Source organism: Poromitra crassiceps (assembly GCF_964638095.1).
Source record: "Poromitra crassiceps genome assembly, contig: HAP1_SCAFFOLD_706, whole genome shotgun sequence".
NCBI lineage: Eukaryota > Metazoa > Chordata > Actinopteri > Beryciformes > Melamphaidae > Poromitra > Poromitra crassiceps.
The window spans coordinates 830-2500 of NW_028151702.1; the positions used below are offsets into that span (position 1 = coordinate 830).

Sequence of the window (1671 nt, forward strand, 5' to 3'; positions counted from 1 at the left end):
GCTACAAATGGGAAGTAATGACAGCTTATCATTTAATAAAGCACAGTTAAAACGAACTCCACTTACACTTGAAGGTTTGCAATGGTGCTATCATCCTGGCTGTGTAGTCCTGCTTTGGGGTGGGCGGAGCGAGTTCTCTAACGTTAGTTATATTAGCAACCTAACTAGCGGCTGCTGTCCAGAACACCGTCAGGTAAGATGCTTCCTACTATTGTTCAAAAGTGACTTTCCTGACACTGTACAAACATCTGACTGCACTAAATTTAAGTAAAGGCTGACGTTATTGACTATTCTAGAATAAAAATGAAAAGAAAGTGAAATATGTTTGTTATTTAGCCAACATTGTTTCACTTTTTTCTGATGCGGTCGGATTTGTGGGCGTCGCCATTAGGGGCTCGCTTCGTTCTTCTTCGTCGGTTGTAAGGGTCGCAAGGTATCATGGGATACCCTAACCCACCAAAGTGTGCATGGTATGGTTCCTCGAAAATTATCCATAACCAGGTACCTAGAAAGGTTGCAAATTCAGTGAACTTATGTATCAAACTGGTTTCAGACAGCCTAATTACAACGTCTTACCTAGAAATGCCACCTATATTGCTCGTTCACTTGAGAATCAGACAGGCCCGAAGTAACAAAACAAACAGAGTGAACCTTGGTTTTGGACTTTCAGGTGTGAAAACACATCCTGAGCAGCAGCATACCTTCAGAAAGCCTTTTCCTCCTTTAGCCAGACTCTCTCCAAAGTCTTTGGGCGGCCGGTTCATCTCCTCCCGCCGTTTCTGCTGGTACTCCTTGTCCATGGTGATGGCTGCCAGGCCCTTCCCCACCGAGCCCGTGATCCTGGACACCATTCCTGCAGCACCACCTGGTGGACAGATGCTTCAGTTAAAACAGACAACACTGGCAACGCTTGCTTATCCAGTAGCATACAGCAACACTTACAGACACCGGGAGTTAAGTTCCTAACCCGGTTACACAAGGAAACTGGTTTGGAGGTGACGTTAGCCAATCCTGGTGCTTGTATGGCGTGTTCTGCCCCCAAATGGAGTGGGATTCAGCGTGTTCAGCCCCTACACGAGTGGGATCCGCAGAGAACTGGGCAAATGGCCGCTTCCCTGCGTACTACCGTTTCCAAGCAGAGGCAAGAGTGCTGCCTGCCGGCTTGGAGCATCGACTAGTCAGAGAATATGAACGTGTATATTGCTGCAAAACGTGTATATTGCTGTAACAAGTGTATATTGCTGTAACACGTGTATATTGCTGTAACACGTGTATATTGCTGTAACGCTCTGCAACTTCACAATAAGACTGTAGCCTATTCTGAGTGTTATGGAACACATCTGCAGCCTACCAGCATACCAGCTGGCAATAACAATGCCACAGCAACAACAACACACCTAGAGAAAACGTGTTGTAAACCAGAATCTATGGGACTATCTAGTGGAGAAAAGACAATTTTTAAATCTGGTTGTTTTGTTGTGGATGCGATTTGGCCATACCATACTGGAAACATACTTTAGTGATGTTTCCGGCTGCTCTTCAGACCAGGACGGAGAAACAGACTGGAAACACCAACAGGTATAAATGTCCTTACCCACAGTGTGACCCAGCAGACTCCGCACTCCAATGACGAAACCTTCAGCAAACTCCTCTGGGCCCTGAACAGCTCCC

At 46.1% G+C, this 1671-nt stretch overlaps 1 protein-coding gene across 1 annotated transcript in view; it reads right to left on the reverse strand.

Moving 5' to 3' along the window:
- Positions 1 to 701: 701 nt before the first annotated feature.
- LOC310771495 (intermembrane lipid transfer protein VPS13C-like) overlaps positions 702 to 1671 on the reverse strand; it is a gene marked incomplete at both ends in the record, with an annotated part of 76363 nt that continues 75393 nt past the window's right edge. Inside the window, 2 exons of the mRNA XM_083664094.1 lie at positions 702 to 865; positions 1595 to 1670. Coding sequence (XP_083520220.1) covers positions 702 to 865; positions 1595 to 1670 — 240 coding nt within the window. The remainder of the gene's footprint in view (positions 866 to 1594; position 1671) is intronic.